Raw genomic sequence first — 15,909 nt, 5'->3', positions numbered from 1 at the left:
ATTACTTAATTTTTGTTTTTTTCTCCTGTCATAAACATAAATTATCACAAAGCACATAATACATATAATAAATTACCCCCATCCCCCCCCCAAGCATAAACTTGAAATTTAGGTGAAGAGTCTGAGTATTTAAACAGTGTTGAAGAGAGCCATTCATTTTCCTGAAGAGTATGCAGATAAGTGCTCTGTTGTTTGCTTTCCAGCCTGCCTGAGGGAGAACAAGCAAAAGCACAAAGGTCAGTCTTACAAACTTCATCTTCTTTCCCTTCATTCAGTTTCCTCATTGAGACTCAGCTGCCACAATATTGTAGTAGTTTTACTTAAGTGTGTCTGTCAGATTTAAGTCAATTTGATTTTTTTTCTACTTTTCTTTTGGAGGGACCTGAAACCAGACACAATTCTGCTATCTCTGTGACCTAGACATGGTGTTTTTTTTTCCTTTTCTTTTTTTTATTCATAGCCTCTGACCTGATTAAAGAGCTTCATCACCCTGTTTTATACTAAACTTTCTACCCAACACTTACACCATGTGTCCAGCATATGTATTACAGCTCCTCACAAAAAAAAAAAAAAAAAAATAGTTCAAAGACACACTCACATAAAAATGGTGTTTTAACATGTTCTTGTAGCATTTTTCTCATGATGGAGGACAAATATGAAGAAAATTGGGATTAAAACTTCATTTCTGAGTATTTTTTTTATTCAAATCATTATGAATCAGAAACAGACCCAAAAATGCAGTTTGAAAAAGCTTGTTGCTATGTAAACTCTACAGCAGACCACAAGCCCCCTGCTCTGCTCCATTCTGATGCATCTACCTGTAGATCCAAGTAGGTCTTTGTTTTCCTCGTCTGATCTGGCATCTGGCTCAAAACTGTACGACTGGATAGCTCCAATATTGTTAGCTGTTTTTGTTGCATCTGTAACATTAGGTTGGAGTTTAATTTGATTTGATTTGAAATGGTTTATTTCAAGCAATCAAAATGAAAAATGCACAAATCAATACAATCAGCAATTATACATTCATACAAACACGTATCAAACTTAGGATAATTAGACATTAAATTAAAGATTGCTTAAAAGGGAGTGGAAGGAAGCGAACTTATATAATCCCACCCCTGTTCTATCATACCATTTTCATGACATGATTTATCATGTACGGGGCTGTAAGTTACCGGTAGAGCTTGTCAACAGATGGATGACAGGAAGTGAGGACAGGCCTACTCCACCCCGACAGTCCCGCTCACAACTCAGAGGCAAATTTCTAATAAACTAGTGCTGCTTTGCAGAAACTGTTTCCTAAAAATTTACATTTTTTTTCTATTTTGGCTAAAAATGGCGTAATCATAATAAAAAAAAACACTGGGAAGGCTTTTACAATAGATCAAAAGATGATCGGAGTGAGACTTCTAAAAAAGCACAATAAAAGGACAAACTCTTTAGATTTTTTATTATATCAAAATACAAAAATTCGAGAGGAAATTTTCATATGGGACTAAGTTCTTGAAATGATATGGTGACATGAGTACAACACTGTTTTCATGTTTCCACAGACGTGCCAGAGATAAGAGCATAGATCATGTGCTAGGCCCATGTCTACGTCACGTGGGCCACCAGGAGAGAGCCTGTGCATTTTCCCTACAAAGGCTTTTGTGATGGCGACTGTTGCTGTACATCCAGGCCGGCGTGGTATCAGACCAGAGGGTCAAAGAAAATAAGAGCGATCCATGGCAGTTGAGCATGAGGAGTGTGTGTAAGACATGAGTTCACTTGACAGCAGAGCGAACAAGAGAAAACGTAATACAAATATTGTACATAAGGCTTTGGTGCAGCACCATACAGTATGAGTTAATTGCTCACAAAACGTTGAGTGAAGCTTAAATAACCTTATGTAGTGACAGAAAAGAATGACACTTCTAAAAAAGAAAATAGAAGACAAAACCATTGGGTGATCATTTAAAAAAAAGTTTTTAAAAAACAGGAAAAGAAAATCTCCCAGGTATTTACATATAAACATTGTGGTAAGCTGACATAAAAATCATATACAGAATGTAAACATGTGATGTACAGCACAGACATAAGTGAATGGAAGTTAAATGAAATGTCAATTTTCTTTCTTCAAGCACTACTTGGTTTGTTTGAGTATGAGCATTTTAGCTAAAACAGTCAACGATGTAGCGCTTATTGTAGCCTACAATAACTATACATTCTAATTTCTCAGTGCTGATACACATGGAAAAACAGAGAATACAGAAAATACTACATACTTTTAGTTTCCGTCCAGCAACAACCAGCTTGGATGTCCACGATTGATTGCTTAATAGGCGTTTCTGTATTGTCTCTACATGCAAGTTTAATACAATAAGAAATCAAATCTATCAGTATCATCCTATCAGCAACTAGTGATGCACTAAAGGCAATAAGAAAACAAACAAACAAACAGAAGAAAACAACAAAAGAAGAAAACCAATTGCTAAGAGTACATCCAAAGCAGCCCTCTTAAATGCTGTACATGTTTTTGTTGAGTGAGTGAGAAAACCAAACGCCCGGAAGACTACATCCTTTTTTCAAAAAGAATTAAATAAAACATGTGGGGAGGATGCATGAAGTTCCTAAAACCTTCCTGCCAGGAGTGTAAAGTCAATTGTGGACAGCTCATGGCTACACTGGACACTACTAACAGGAATTATTCCTTGAAAGAGGTGGCGGGATGATATGAGGCTACTACGCCCCCCCCGGTATGAGTCGTGTGCTTGAAAATCAGAGATGTTAACCAAAGACCTCGCATGTACAAAAAAGATCTCAGTTCCCCCTCCCACATGTCATGTGGTGAGCACTAATCGAAGTCAGGCTATGCTTCTCCTTTTAGGCTGGGTAAATAATCTCATTATTCTCACAAATATACTTTAGAGAGGGTACCTTGGAAGCACAGACAAACATTGCAAACACACCATAGAAAACAGGCCTTTGTGAGTTCAGTTGAATGTCACAAGTCTATTTGAGGTTATACATCTACTTTCCAGTATTGTCTATCACTTGTTGTCACACTGTTATGATAAAGACGAATAGTGTCTACCCAAACTAGTTTACAGTAGCTGCTCAGACCCACAGGGCTGAGAAAAGTCGCTTGTGGAAACAGAAAGGAAAATCTTTAGACTTCTATTCTACAGCACCACAAAGTTAAACATAGCACCAAGTTGTAATGGTCAAAGCAACTATGCCCTAACACACTTGTCTTCATCAAACTAATGTAAACACGACTTCCTCCACAGCACGTTTTGTACATGACTACAGCATGTCCGTTTTTCAAACTGAAAAGTAAAAAAAAAAATTATGATAACTTTAGTTTTATTTGCTTTGGACACGTGAAGGCGAAGAGATCTGAAGTGAACCTACATGTGTGCTCATGAACGGGCAAAATACAGTATTACTTTGTTCCAGAAATATAATAGAGGGCAACACATTTCTGCTTCTAAAGCTTTCCCCAGTGGGCATCCACATACTATACATCAGAGAAAATACTAATCAACTTGTGCAGCCAGCAGGCTATGGCAATAATACACTGTACGGTACTAACATTAAGTATTTCTTTTCTTCTCAGATAAAATTACGTCTGCTAAAGTATGACAAATTAGGCACCTCAAAATGTTTTATAAACATTATTCACTTAAAGCCGTACTGTAAGCAAATACTTTGATATAGAATCTAATTTCTTTTAACTTGGGATCCTTCCCGTATTTTTACACAGCCGCAAAGCAGGGTCCTCCTGCAAAAACTGGGTAGGATTTCTCTTTACAAATACAATACACAGCATGTACAGTACATAACAAATATAGATTATTTTTATGTTGTTGTTGTTGTTTTCCCCACGTCTAACCAATTTGTTAAAGTAGAATGTGCACTTTGACGCTCAGGCAATCCCCACTTTCTCTCTGGTCATTCTTGTGGATTTTAAGTGCAAGTAAAAAAACAAACTCTGATTTGATGATTTGATGAGCAACAGATTTAGCTTAAGCAAAAACAGCAAAATCTATTATTGATCCAGCAAAGGGAACTTGGCTCAGAACCTGTGTGGGTGAGCGCTAACGGGAATTTGGGCCAAATAAGCCGAAGGATCATCTCACTGACCACAGCTGTAAGCAATACAATGAATCATTCAATGCACTGTGATATCGGGACATTCATCTCCTGTACAGCAAAGCATACATTCATTATCGGTTAGTGTTGAAAAATTAACAAACATACAGAGAATTAGCTAGCAAGTAATATACAGTTAATAATAAACAGTCAGGGTGGCCATGTGTCTGAATATTTTCCCATTGCTTGTTAACAGCTTCATAGAATAGTCACATTCTCCTTTAACAGCTACTGTAAAACATTAATGTCCTCACGGTACCGCTGGGTTTACTGTTGTTATTTTTATGTACAGTTCTTGCCTTTGTCTAATCTTATCATCTGTTTTTTTCACATTTCCATTTATGTCTGACAGTTAAAGTAGTCTTAAAAGAAAAGAAAAGAACAAAACGAGAGCTGTGCATCTCCTGTAGTATTTCCCTCCATGTGTCCTTGGCAAATGGAGTAAAACCAGTCATTGCATTAAAAGTCCCTCAGAGAGACACAGATGAGAAGGCAAAGAAAAAGAAAGGCAGTTTATGTTAGAAAAAAATGGAAAAATAGCAAAGGCAAACAGAAAAGAAAAAAGGCACCTGAAGATGTGCCGCATTTTTCAAATCATTTCTAGGTGATGAAATACACAAAACTTACAATTGTTGCTCTTTTTGCTGAGCATTGAAGTCCCACTTTAATGTCATGCTGCAACGACACACTGAGGCATCAAGTACTGAAGTCAGTTGTTGGCATTGGATCACAAATCAAAATAAACAGAATTTACTTACTGATACTAATAATTAAATGCATGTAAATTAGATAAAGTTAGGCCATGGTATTATAGTTTTTTTTTAAATTTGATGAGTGGTTGGTGATATAAACCTTTTTTTTTATACTTTTCATATGTCAAAAGGTCAAATATGCACAGTATACCACAAGAATTACAGCAACTCTGCGTTTACTCTGAGGTATATTTTGTGGTAAGAACCCTGTGTTTAAATATTGACGCTAGTTGTATTGTAGGAAAGATACACGCCTGTCCCTGCACGAGGACGCACCAGGCTTAACAGTACGCTGTATCACTGAAAAACCTAAAGATATGGACCTCAATGATCAGTGAGTGAAAAATCTTTCATGTGTTGTGACATACTTGACCAACACATTTTATTACTGTAAGAGGAAGCTTAATTCCCTTGTTTTACTACTTATTTACAGTATATATTTTCAGAGCATCTTCAAGTGAAAATCCGTAGAGAGGAGGAGCAGCGAAAACTTCCAAAAGCCATTGTTCTTGTTTTGAGATATCCAGCCCAGAAGAGTTCAGCGCCACCCAAAAACACAGGTCAGCTTTAGGAGATAATAAGAAACATATTTGCTTGTCACTGTGCCGGAGCAGAGAGGGCTGAGGTGGGGTTGTCAGGAGGAGCCGGTTTAGTCGAGTCCAATGGCTTGGTGGGGGACCGGGTCAGCGGAGAGTCCCATAATTTGGGCCCTCAGAGTCTGCGCCGGCCAGAATGCCTGTCTGGTCCTCCTCGGACTGCCTGCGGTGAAGTAAGGAAGTCAAGTAGCTGTAAGGGTGTTTCTTGTTTTGCTTTTTCCTCTTGGTGTGGAAGCTGTGTTCCCTTCCCCCTCGGGGTGTCTGAGATTGCTGCTGGGTCTGAGAGTGAGGTACACCTACGAGAAAGCCACAGGAGTGAACCACCAGTGCTTGCATCAACGTCATTTTTAGGCGACAACCAAACTGACCTGCTCTGGCGGATGTTGCATTGTTGTTGTTGTTGGCAGCCACTCCCTTGGCTTTAGTAATGCAATGGTGTAGCAGTGCTGGTAAGCTCTCAGACCCGGCAGTATCCCTAGACGCACCTAGAGGTTCCCTGAGAAGACGAGAGACAGCATAGCACACAGTTCAGGATTAATCCAGCCGCCGCGCCCGCTCGAGTCTCAGAGTGAACACAAAGAAAAGACTTTTTCATTGCTACTTCCAAGAGATGCAATCAGATGACTTAATGAGCCCTTGAACCTCTACTGAGAATCTTTCCACTAAGATGATGGAATTCCACTTTTATCTGTATGGATGAATGAAACAAGTTAAATGTTAGGAAAGATAAAAAGAGAATGAAAACAGAAGAAAAAGTTGGCAGAGGATGGCAGTGGTTTTTGGTGAAAATACCTTTGTTCTTAAACAGTCACTACATTGAAGACCTAATAAGGGATCAAACAAAAGCTTTAATTAAGCTTTATCTTTTTTGTATATTAGAAGAAATTTGCAGGTCTATTTTACGTAATGCAAGTATAACTTTTACTTTCACTCATTAGATTCTGGGTCTTAACAGCAGTGACTGCTTCAGAAAATTGGGCAGTGTTTATATTTTTGCAGTATAAAACTCATAAAATGAAAATTATTTGACACATTTTGAGATCGCTATCACAACTTTTGCTTAAACTAGACCCGATGTAATCATTTTTGCCTCATCATCGATGGGGATTGACAACCTTTTACCTGTCAGTAGGTTGGAAAAGGGCGGTTTCAGTCTGTTATTGAAAAACTGCTTTTTTTTTTAGCAAAACAAAACAGGCAAAATGACAAAGTGCTGAAAGCTGCTGCCAAATTGCAAACAAATAATGCTTCAGTTCAAATATATATTCTGAAATTGTTGTTTTCAGATGGTGCTGGTTAACATTCAAGATTTCAACCAAGTTGATGAGTTTTTATGATTGCTAATATTCATTTTTATCATTTAGGCTTTGAACCCAAAATCCTTAATGCTTGTCTAGAGTGTTTATGATTAGGATTAAATAACCTTAAAACAGTTGGTTATTGTCCACAGATGAAAGTGACCAACAATATTACTAAAGTCTTTTAAATGATGAAGTTTTACAAAAACAAAAGGACATACAGTGTTCCCTGATTTTTGGCGGGGAATACGTTTGATAAATAACTCACGATATGTAAAATCTACAAAGTACGATTAAAAATTTTTTAGCGGTAAAACTTGATAAATTTTTCTCAGACAGACATTAAAATTTTCCCACTTTTCTTTTGTTTTTAAGCTCTAAAAGTTCAAATCTTGAATGATCTGCTTGTGATCATAAATGTATGTAGCTCTGGCAACGTTGCTGCAATTGCCACATCGTAGAGGAACAGAATAGACAAAATCGACAGCCAATCAAATAAAAAAGAAGGCATGCAAAGTGGTGCTGAAAAAAACTGCAAGGTCAACTGCATAATAGTGAGAAAACACTTTATACTTCTTATGCCAAATGTCTTTACATATTCAAATTTTTTGTCTTGTGCTACTGGCGGGTCGTTAAACAAAAAAAAAATCCTATGTTTTATCCATTGCTGCTTTAAAGATGGCTTATAGGCAAGAAAATAATATAAAACTCTTGTTTTTAAATGAAAACTGCAGTCAAAATGCAGAGACAATTTAATTTCCTTTAATCAGAAATTTTATTTTGTGTTTATGAATATTAACTGAGGAACAGTTCTGCTGTTATTCTAAGAAAAAAAATTAATTTAATGCCAAACCGCAGTTGTGATGCTCACAGAAAAGGTTGCAGACCCCCCCCCCCCACCATGAGAAGTTTAAATTGGTCCCTTTTTCTTTCTAAATCAGGAGGAACAATTTTCATTTCATGAGTGATACATGCCAAGTAGAATGGAAAAAAATCTCTATATAAAAGCACCTAAAAGTAGAATCACCTTGAATGTCTTTCACTTTTGTATTTTTGTTCATAAGACAGTTTACCTTAAGAATACTCTGGTTTTGCAGTCTCTTATGGAGAGTTTAAACAAGGTCAATGACCTTACATACTCTGAACACAAATATAAATCTTGTGAGGTTTAATCTGTGTTTCAATGCACATATCTTTCAAAAAAACTCCACTTAATGAGGTATGAAGTGAAGCTTTTGTGCCAAACTGATTTAAAAAACGGTCTAGGAATGCAAAGCTTTAGAGATGCTGTCCATCATTTGTCACTGCGGAGAGAGAGATTGAGAGTCAGAGAGGGGTAGACAAAAATCGGAGAATTGCAATAGTCCTGGACAAATAAAAGACGTTTCAATCAACAAAACAGAAGATTGCAGGGGAGAGACACGGTTTGTTAAAATATAGTCCATTTCCATAAACATGAACACTGTACAGCACACTTTCATAAACATGAACACTGCGTACAGAGGCTTCACCATGCTGACGGGAGGAGATGGCAGGAAGAGGAAATGGCCGTTAAAGAACAAGTCACATGACAGGAAGAGGAAATGGCCATTTAAACAGTCACATGACAGAAAAAAACAAAAGCACTTTGAACAACAGATGTAACAAAGAATTTAGTTTGAGAATTGTTGTTATTTGTTTGGTCAAAGAGAGAAGTTTAGAGAATGCATGCATGGCATTTTGCACATGGAACAAAACTTTAAAGGGGAATACTCCAGTCAATCATACATGCCTATTTTTTTTGGCAGAAAGAGTTGACAGTGTTCAAACACTGAAAAGTACAAAATGAGATACTTCTCCAAACAGTCCATAGCCACTTGTTAAGCTCGGCCACAAGCCTAAATGCTGTAGCCTCCACCACAGCAGGCTGACTGTTCCATGGAGCTATTGACAAATGTGTCATTATTAACATTAGTTGTACTTCACTCGAATCCTGCACAACCCAAAGCGATTCCCCTTTAAAGGAGAGAGTGACTAGAGCCCTCCCCCTGCTGACCCCTCCCCTCTCAGACATGGGTCCGACCCTTACCTATTGTGGCGTAGGGGACCGGGTCACAACAACGCTGCCCAGATAGCTGAGATCAATCAAAAACAAATCAGGTAAGACCCTTACCCTCTACAAAGCAGCAGCCCTACCAGCTACTTTCCTTCACCGGCCAGTGATGGTGCATGAGCAAGCCTTTGCTTCATGGCTGTTGCTACAGTAACACTGCCTCTTGTTCGGATGTGAAATCGGGCTCGCGAATATCCGGAGCAATAATCATAGATCCTAACGGTTGTAGTTTGGAAGTTACTATCCTGTATCTTCAAATCTATACACACATCTCAGGTGTTTAAATACGTCTAAATAATTTATTCAGCAAGATTTTTTACTGTAAGAAAAGCAACCTTTTAATGATTTTTGCAAATATTTTAGTATTTTATATTTTTTTTAAATATGTGACAAGACCATGGATGCCATCATACATGACTGTAACACAGAAAATGTTTAAATAAATAAAATAGGTGGTCAATTAAATTTAGATTCTCTTTCATTTAACTTTTAATAATTCATAGTGAAATGACTTAAAAGGGAAAAAGAGGGGGGGGGGGGGGGTCTAAAAATATTCTGGGGACATTTTGTTCAAATTTCCAATTTCTAAAAAAATTAATTAAAGCAAAATAAAATAAAAAAATTGAAATAAAATGGACAAATTAAAGTAACATTAAGCCAAAATGTCAAGTTATAAAAACTGTAAGATAATTGTAAAAAAAAAAAACTTTGTTGTTTTGGGATTTTTTTTTCTTCATAATTGATCAATTACTTTAACTTCTTTATAAATTGTTCTAGTATTTTATTCTCTGTTTCTTCCCCAGGAAAAGCCAGAAAAAATTGACATTAGACTTCTCTGAATGTTTGGAGTTTGACCTGGGTTCTCCCTGAAGTAAAAATATTTGTTTTAATAATAACATATACAGGGTTAATTATTATAAATGATCAAATTATATTTAAGAAAAAAAAGTTTAAATAATGTATCAAAACCTCTCATTTAGAACTGATTTATGTCGCAATGAAATCAGTATTTTAAGATGAAATCTGTGACATCAAATTATTAAGACAAATATGTAAAAAAATGTAAAATAAAACTTACATCTAGAACGTATTCATGTCCTTTAAACCTTCCTATGCCGCTGAGATGATTTTGATCTAATAACACACTGTGCTAAATGCAATTACATGCGTTCTGCATATTGAGAGAAATATGCATCTTATTTATTTCTAAATGGACAAACAATTTAAATGTTGGATAAATACGGGGGAAATTTGGAAAAGAGAACAGATGAGGAGACATTTCTCCTCCTAATATGAATATATGACTATTCTCTATTGGAATGGATCACCTACCCTGAGGCTGATATCTGGAGCTGGGAGGGCTCTGAGGGTAGCATCTCCTCCTCTGTCCTCCTCTGGGATGGCCTCTGCCCGAAAACATCCCTGCCCTCTGGAGGAGGAGAGGGAGACTGGGAGGGGTAACTGGCTGCAGTGGAGGCATAGGACATGTGGGCATGGTAACTGGGGGTGGGCTGCTTGGCACCCTGACTCTGAGTGGGTGAGGCAGACAAGGACGACCTCCGGGAGAAACTGACAGTGGCTGAGGGCTGTAGGGTGATCTCAGGCATCTCCAGAGACCGAGAGGTGCGGAGGATGCTTGGGCGTGGGGGGGGCCGCACTAAAATATCTGGGGAACCTGGCTGGGTACTAAGGGGGCTTTGGGAGAGTGGAGACAGACGGGAGGGTTGGAGTACTAACGGGGGGAGGCTGGGGTCTGCCCGGCGCCCTGCCCTCGGGCTGAGCCAGGACTGAGGGCTACTACTGGGGGCTGTGCTTGGGCTCCCTGCACGGGCTGCCGGGTCAGGGTAAGGCAACACTGGTATACCCACACCGTGGGCCGTGTGTCTGAGATGGCCGAGACTCTGGGCCTGTTGCATAGCTAAACGCCTAACCGGAGGCCCTGGGGGCCTGTCTCTGCCTGAAGGAGCCATAGGTACCTCCAGTTGCAGGAGTCCAGGGCTCATTGGATCTTTTAAATGAGGGAGGTGAAGGCGACTTGGGGGGAAAGAGTGAGGAGGATACGGGGGTGGGTCAGGAAGGTCCTGGGGGTGGTGTAAAGGATGGTGAGGTGGATATCTGAACCGTGGGGCCTCTAGACCCAGAAAGGGTAGCTCATGAGGCTGCCAGCTTTCAGGTGAGCGGGGAGGAGGGCTGTGTGTGTGTGACAGAGAATGGCCAGAGGCAGTGTACTGAGGGTGCTCCAGCTCTCCACTCTCCTCAGGAATGGAGGGGTAACCAAAGGGCCCCTCAGCTGTACCTGGGGGCGAGGACAGAGCAGAGCTACGCGGGCTGATGTCAGGCATATAGAATGGTGGTGGAATCCCTGATTCAGCACGGCTGCCTAGATACCCATAAAACGGGCCCTGGGGAAAGCCCCTATAGTGGGAGGTTGGGGCCTGCCCTGAGGGGTGAAGTGCACTGCCCTCTGCAAAGCTCATACCTTCCATGGGCCTGTGCAGGCGGGGGCTGTAGGTTGGGGGCTGCGTTGACTCCAGACTGGAGGACGTTGGGGAGAGCTGAGGACGTAGCGTGGGCATGATGGGCGGCAGAGGCCCAGGGTCAAAATCATTCTCCTCATCGGACTGCCGGAACTCAGGGTACATATCTGATTCCTCTGCGAATGGGAAGCCCTGGATGCGGCGGGCAGGCGGACTGGTCTCCATGACGAAGCGACCGTCAGGACCACGGCTTATCAGCTCTATAGGTGTGGTGACTTCAGCCTCATGTTTGGACACACTGTATTTCTTGCTAGCTATGGCACGCTTGGTTTTCTTGTAGAAAGAGAGCTCTTTGTCCTTTTCTCTTTGAGGACTGGGCAGCTTTCTGACGTAGAGGCCTGGACCATGGGAACCCTCCGATGAAATCGAGCGTGGTCGAGATGGAGGGGAGCTCTCTGGACTGATCTTCCCTGATGATAACCTTGAGAAGAAAACAGACACAAGAAGTTTGTTGAAATCTATTCAGATCAGATGAATTCCAAAGGGCAAGTGGAGTAATTATTCTAAAGACAACAAAAAATAAAGCTTTAATACTGTATGTAAAGACAGGAGGCATTTTGGCATCATAGCGCTTTCTAAACAGATGACACAAAACAAAGCCCAGGCACTCAATCAAAGCAGCCATTATAAACGACGATATGATAATGAACAGATTATGCTTGCAGCACCATTCTGATAGTGCATCAGGTAATGAACCAAACCCCTTGAGTTGAAAATGGCAAGATAACTACCAATGTAACTATGGCAACAGGATAAAAGTTTTTTCTAAATTGAAAGTTTTAGAGCAAAAATTGGCCCAGTTTTGAAATGATGCACCAAAAAGTGACAGGAGAAACAATTATGGCGTCTGAAAAACGTTACCAAAAAAACTTTACGCCAATGAAAAAGTTTAGATCTTTATGTACATATCTTTTCTAGTTGGAAATTTGCATCTACAGAAAACAATGCAAGAAATGAATGAAAACCTTTGAATAAAAGCCATGCCCCAAATTATTCATACCCTTTTGTATGATTTGTATAATGTAATTTGCTGTGATGGCAAAGCCATGGCAAAGCCATCGCAGCAAATTACATGATAATAAAAACAAGCTTTTAAAGGTATAAACTTTTTTTTTTTTTGGTAAAATAGACTTAGGTGCTTAACATTGGAACGTGCCTTTCTAACATGGTGGCCTTTAGTTCCCAAGAGATTCTAGGTTTCATTTCTTTTCATGCCACCAAAAACCCATTGAAAATAAAATGTTATTTAGAATGTCTACTCTTAAGCATTTTTGTCAGAAGTTACCCAAATATACCTTTCTCTGTGCATGTTTTTTGAGCATTTCTGTCTTTTTGATTTATGTATTTATTTATTTATGGAGTTATATAATTTCTGACTGAGCTCCAACAGTTTGCAGCTAATTCAACTCAGAAGTTGGGTAATAGTGACCTAGAAAAACAGAGTGTTCTGAAAAACAAGAGTTTCTTGACAAATATTTTCTAATAAATTAAAGATGGAAAAGAATTAACAAAATGCTAAAATTTGTGTGGATTTTTCACATTGAGCCACTGACACCAATTTCCAAAATTTCGTTCTTTGTCAATCAGAATGTTTTTGGAGACATTTTTGGGGCTTCCCTGGAACTGTCTTTATATTACCCTCATTCTATCCATCTTATGAGCCAACAGAATTTGAGGGAAGCAGAAAACCTTTAGTTGACTGCAGCTCTAATTGCAAACTGCAATTAGGGCCTTTGCTTATCACTTCATCACACACGCACACTGTACTTCCACTGTAGTTCTCTTTGCTTTGTTACTTCAGTGGGTTTGACATGCCAAGGAGAAAAAAATGAACGAAGGGTCCAGAACATTACATTGCAATTATTCCCCCATACAAAACAAGGGACATTTTTGGGGTTTCATGCTTTTGCCGTCCGTCATCAAACCGACTATTGTGTACCAGAAAAAAGAGAAGTTTCCATCGTGTAGCCCATTAACAAATGTTGCAGAAGTGATTAGTTTATCAGCATTATCGTTGAACCTTGACTAATGGTTAGAGTTTAGAACATCAATCTCTAGAAACAAGAAAATTATCCAAAACATCCTGTCAGAGAGTTGGAGAAAATCATATTTGCATCCCAGTCTTAGTCCCATCCTGAATTTGTGGAGGGAACTAAACACTAGCGTGATAGTCTTTAATACAAAGACAAATTGCTTTTAAGTAGCATTGGGCTTTCTATCTGTCAAAAAAAATATGTAACCAGAGCTTCTCATGGGTATGGATAATTTTCAGAATAATTGCAAAATTGAATGAATCCATTTGCACAGTTTTTATTAGTTGTACATGCCAGCAAAAGTACTGTAGTTTACTCCTGGTGTGGTGTTTGAATGTCTCTGCATGCAAATACGAAAGAAACAGGTTCCACTACAAGTACAAGTGTTTGCTGGTCATTTCTTTGCAGTGCATTAACCATGCAGCCAAGCCAAGTGCGGAAAAGCACACTCTGTATTTTGGTGCAGGCAGGCACTCACAAGGGGCTGGCCGGCGGGGGCAAGAAACTGCTGCTGGCAGGCTCGTCCCAGCAGGGCTCTACCCCTGGCAAGGGGGTGAGAGGAGGCCTGCGATGGGAGACAAACGACATGGGCCTGGTTCATCTCTAACTATGCTACTCGCAGGAAGGGCTAAGTGTAAACTTCCTGACCTGCCTGGACCATTTCATAAACACAAACAAAAAGTGATCTGATACTGAAGATTTACATGTGTTTAAAATCATGAGCACTGGATGGAATTTCTTAAGTTAGAAATGAGTGTATTTTGATATTAATATGCATTTATATATGTACACAAGATTTACAGACACAAAGTACACATATGCACACACACACACAAACTGTACAAGAAACAGCAACATTAAACATTGAGAATCATGCAGAAAGCAGACAGCCCTTGAAGTTTAGGAAGAACAGATGGATCAAAAAATCAATTCATGTACAGCAGCTTGGGAACTCTGGGTAATGTGTTTTTAAAACGCTGACTCCGCTGCCTTGAACTCAGCTTTATTTTTCCATGATCTGCAAAAAGGTTCCCCCATACATGTTCTCCAACACCCTTTCCAGAACCTCCATATTTTTTTGCTTCTCATTCATGCGCGTTTAACACGCCCCACTCCCTTTAATTTACCCCTTATCCTCGCTCACTGCAGCTGGAGAGAGCATGCTTTGTGTAATAAGCAATAATACTAGCTGCAGGTGCTAGTTATAAAACTTTCATTATGATGCATGTCTTGTCACAGCGTGCATTGACCAAAAAAAAGTGGTTTGAAAGGAGCAAGAGAAGATGAGCAGTAGTAACCATCTTGAAAAGGCTGCAGGAGCCCTGAGGTAGCTTTACTTACGGCGACTCAATGCTTTTCCTGAAGTGTGTCACCGACAAGGGAGGATCTGAGAGGGGAAAAAAAAACACTAATATTTAGCATTTCAGCATTTCATGTGCTAAACCACGCACACACAAGTAAAACATTCAGATGGGATGTAGAGAGTTGCATCCATAGTTTAGAAGAAATAAAAATAGGACACCCACCCACTACAAAACAAGCAAGACACATATAAAAAACACTTTTCTACCTTGAAGCTACAGACTTATTGAGCAATCCATCAACTACTATGGTCAGCTTGCACTAAACACGCTACATATGCAGTCATCTGATGCTTATAACGCAGCTCGAACTCTGAGCTGCTTGATAAAAATTAGCAAGCTTGTTGACTTTGATCACATTTTCAATTCTCATTTAAAAAATGAGGTCATAAAATGATGTAACTTCTTAGAACAAATATGTGGCTTAAAACATTTTTTTGGGCTTGCAGCAGGGCTAAGTTGCTGTAGGAGCCTGTAGTTTAGCTTTATACTTTATGTTTTGAGTTCTTTGGTATAAAGACAGAAGTGACAGGAGCTCCTGCTGCAGGTGAAAAAAAAGAGAAATAATTTGTGCTTCACGTCTCTGAACACCTAAAATAGAGCCAGAAAGCTGCTAGATGTATTTTTAGCCAGCTTTTATTTAGGAATTAGATATGCTGAGAAAATCTGAAAACCTACTAAATATAACATTAAAGTCAAAACCTGAAAACAATACTACAGACGTAAAAAATGAAAATACAAATGACAGGATCTGCACTTACACCTGCTCACTCCTCCCCATATTTTGTCCATTTACTCTAGGGGTGTAACAATTATTAGACCTAATCAATGGATCCATTCATATTCCTACGATTCAACTAGGTCGATCTGTCTGAAACAAGATGTTAATTGAATTATAAAGTCATTTCAAAATGAAATAAGTCAATTATATTGATATTAGAAAATACCATTTGGGTTGAGGCACGGTAAACTACAAATTATAACCTGAACTGAATCATTGCTAAAATGAATTGTTACACACCTAATTTACCCCTAATTTTGTTGCAGCTTGACCCAACTGTATTTTAAGAGTTCATTTTTTAAGATTTTCTCTGGACTTTGGA

At 39.2% G+C, this 15,909-nt stretch overlaps 1 protein-coding gene across 9 annotated transcripts in view; it reads right to left on the bottom strand.

The window, feature by feature from the left end:
• Nucleotides 1–1,433: 1,433 nt before the first annotated feature.
• The window catches only part of igsf9ba (immunoglobulin superfamily, member 9Ba), an 86,348-nt gene continuing 71,872 nt past the window's right edge, over nt 1,434–15,909 (bottom strand). For 4 of the 9 annotated variants that reach the window (XM_023961469.2, XM_023961470.2, XM_078929376.1 and 1 more), the window contains 5 exons: nt 14,787–14,832; nt 13,924–14,010; nt 10,208–11,833; nt 5,854–5,981; nt 1,434–5,781 (listed from right to left, as the gene is read on the bottom strand). In XM_023961469.2, coding sequence (XP_023817237.1) covers nt 5,573–5,781; nt 5,854–5,981; nt 10,208–11,833; nt 13,924–14,010; nt 14,787–14,832 — 2,096 coding nt within the window. In that variant the 3' untranslated portion in view covers nt 1,434–5,572. Of the gene's footprint in view, nt 5,782–5,853; nt 5,982–8,851; nt 8,898–10,207; nt 11,834–13,923; nt 14,011–14,786; nt 14,833–15,909 lie in introns of all 9 variants that reach the window. The other 5 variants (XR_013647056.1, XR_013647057.1, XM_023961471.2 and 2 more) reach the window with 3 other exon arrangements.

This window comes from Oryzias latipes, chromosome 13 (assembly GCF_053564925.1).
Source record: "Oryzias latipes strain Hd-rR chromosome 13, Olatipes_Hd-rR_3.1".
Classification (NCBI taxonomy): Eukaryota; Metazoa; Chordata; class Actinopteri; order Beloniformes; family Adrianichthyidae; genus Oryzias; species Oryzias latipes.
This window is presented reverse-complemented; position numbering and strand designations above follow the sequence as displayed.